Source organism: Pundamilia nyererei, unplaced genomic scaffold, assembly GCF_000239375.1.
Source record: "Pundamilia nyererei isolate P.nyererei 1_Seehausen unplaced genomic scaffold, PunNye1.0 scaffold00223, whole genome shotgun sequence".
NCBI lineage: Eukaryota > Metazoa > Chordata > Actinopteri > Cichliformes > Cichlidae > Pundamilia > Pundamilia nyererei.
The window spans coordinates 855609-857742 of record NW_005187624.1 but is presented as its reverse complement, the minus strand read 5'-3'; the positions used below and the strand labels follow the sequence as shown (position 1 = coordinate 857742).

The following is a 2134-nucleotide window of genomic DNA, read 5'->3' as shown; positions in this document are numbered from 1 at the left end:
TTCACTCAGATAATCAGAAAATCTCAAAGATCTGGGTTTTTCCTCATGTGTGAATGATTACAACATCATAAATGATTATGTGTCTAAAGCTTCATTTAAACAGTGATTCCTAAAATACCATACGGTAAAAGTGTCAGAGGAACTACCTGATTTTCTGACAACTAATTAATGACCACAGTTAGAAAGATCAAGTCTACAGTTCTATAGTCTACTATTTCTGACTTGATTATCATCTCCATCCTTATATATTGTAAGTTTACTCAATTTACAAAATTTGCTCATCTTTGCACTTTGTTATGAATGAGGAATTGATTCAGAGCGTCAGCCACCTGTTTCCCCATGTGCATGTATTATCTCAGTCAGCACACACCGGGTGAACTAGTTCGTCAGTCTGCGGTTTAGAAGGAAAACGCTTCTTAAAATGTTCCTCTACTTTGTCTTTAAGATCCACGCTGGGCCCTTCTTCACCGTCGCCCTCCCCAGGAGACTGCACAGGTGGAGCTGGAGACAGGTTGTCCAAGACAACACTCGGGAAATCAGCCAAGCCTCCTGAACCAGCCAGCAGCAGCCATGGAAAAGGCAGTGTTTCGTTTTTAATACATTTGCAAGAATTTCAAGCAAACTTTTTTCACTTTGTAATTATAAAGTATGTAATTAGGATGCGTAGAATTGTGAGATGAAAAATTAATTGAATCCATTTTGGAATAAGGCTGTAACTTGTGAATACTTTCCAGCTGAACTGTAGGTTTCTGTGCATGTGTCTGCATGTTTAAGTGTGTCTGTGAATGGCTGATTTCATGGTGGTTGCAATGAAGAAAAGCAAGTATATCAGCATTCTCAGAACTGGAGTATGTCCTGTTGCAACGCAATGTTTCCTGCTCCAAAAAACAGGCATCCCGATTGTGTAGACATTAATAAATAATGCTGGCAATAATTCAGTCCAACCCAACAGCCTCAGGTCAGTGGCTCAGGGTTTTACTGACCCAAATATACTTTTAATGATTTGTGAAAAACAAAAGCTTGTTTTATTAAAACTGTTAGTGCAATGTAATTAGTGTATTTTATTCATGCTTATGAATGTTACTAAAGCAATCTGAGCTCAGTCTTGGATACAGCTCCACCTTTTTATCTATACACATGTGGGCAATGGAAGACTCTGGTTCTAAGTTAAACTATTTAAATGGTGACAACAGAGTTACGGACCAAACAAAACATTAAAGCAAAAAAATAAATAAAAATACTTGGAGAATTTTTATAACTGTTATTCGCTTTACACAATTAATTATTACAACCCTATTCCATGCATTAATTTATTCTAGCTGGAATACTGTAAAAGCAAATAATTCAGTCCTTGAAGATTGTTGAACTACAGTTATTCTTTTGTACTTATCATCAAAATGAATCGTTATACTGTATGAAAGTTATTTGAAAAGAATAAAAATGCAGACATCCAAATACACTTGTATGTACATTTGCATACAAATATTGGGCATTTTTAATGTAACTGAAAAAGTATTAATGTGTTCCTACTGTAACTGGTTATAGACGCTATCACATCATATCAGAATAAAATGTAAAACATTGCATGTTTTTAAAACATGTTTTACAGCATTAATTGTATCAAGTCACACGCACGCACGCACAGACATACAGTGTCTTGCATTAGCTGGATAAAATGTTTTCTCTTTTCAGTGCAGTATTTATATATATATAAGTCCAGTGAGAATCAAGGTGGTGGGCTGGATAGAAGTTCTCAAGAGAGAGTGTTCTCCAATTTTGTTTTTTTTCCTGAACTTGAGCGAAGTGAAGGTGTCCTCTTTGATTTAAGGCATCCTTAAATTAAGTTGAGCTGGAAGAGGAGGCAAATGCATCTGTAGAGAGGAACAGGTAAAGTAAGATGAGTGAGAGGGACAAATTTTAGCAAAAAGAAAAAAGCAAACTTTTTTTAGAAACGGGTACATTATGAATTGACTTTTAGACAGTGCGTTACTACTCAAAGTACAGCACACCTCATTCATCCATTCACACAGGCACTTATTTTCTATACCCTGGTGCTTTCTATCTCATTAATACACAATGCTAACACATTGGACAGCAAGTCAGGATTTAGTATCTTGCTGAAGAATAGCTGGGG

The 2134-nt window shown here is 36.0% G+C and overlaps 1 protein-coding gene across 1 annotated transcript in view; it reads right to left on the bottom strand.

Annotated features, from left to right (window-relative positions):
• Window positions 1-976: 976 nt before the first annotated feature.
• LOC102207465 (transient receptor potential cation channel subfamily M member 4-like) overlaps window positions 977-2134 on the bottom strand; it is a 16694-nt gene continuing 15536 nt past the window's right edge. The window contains exon 27 of the mRNA XM_005748524.1: window positions 977-1871. Coding sequence (XP_005748581.1) covers window positions 1840-1871 — 32 coding nt within the window. The 3' untranslated portion in view covers window positions 977-1839. The remainder of the gene's footprint in view (window positions 1872-2134) is intronic.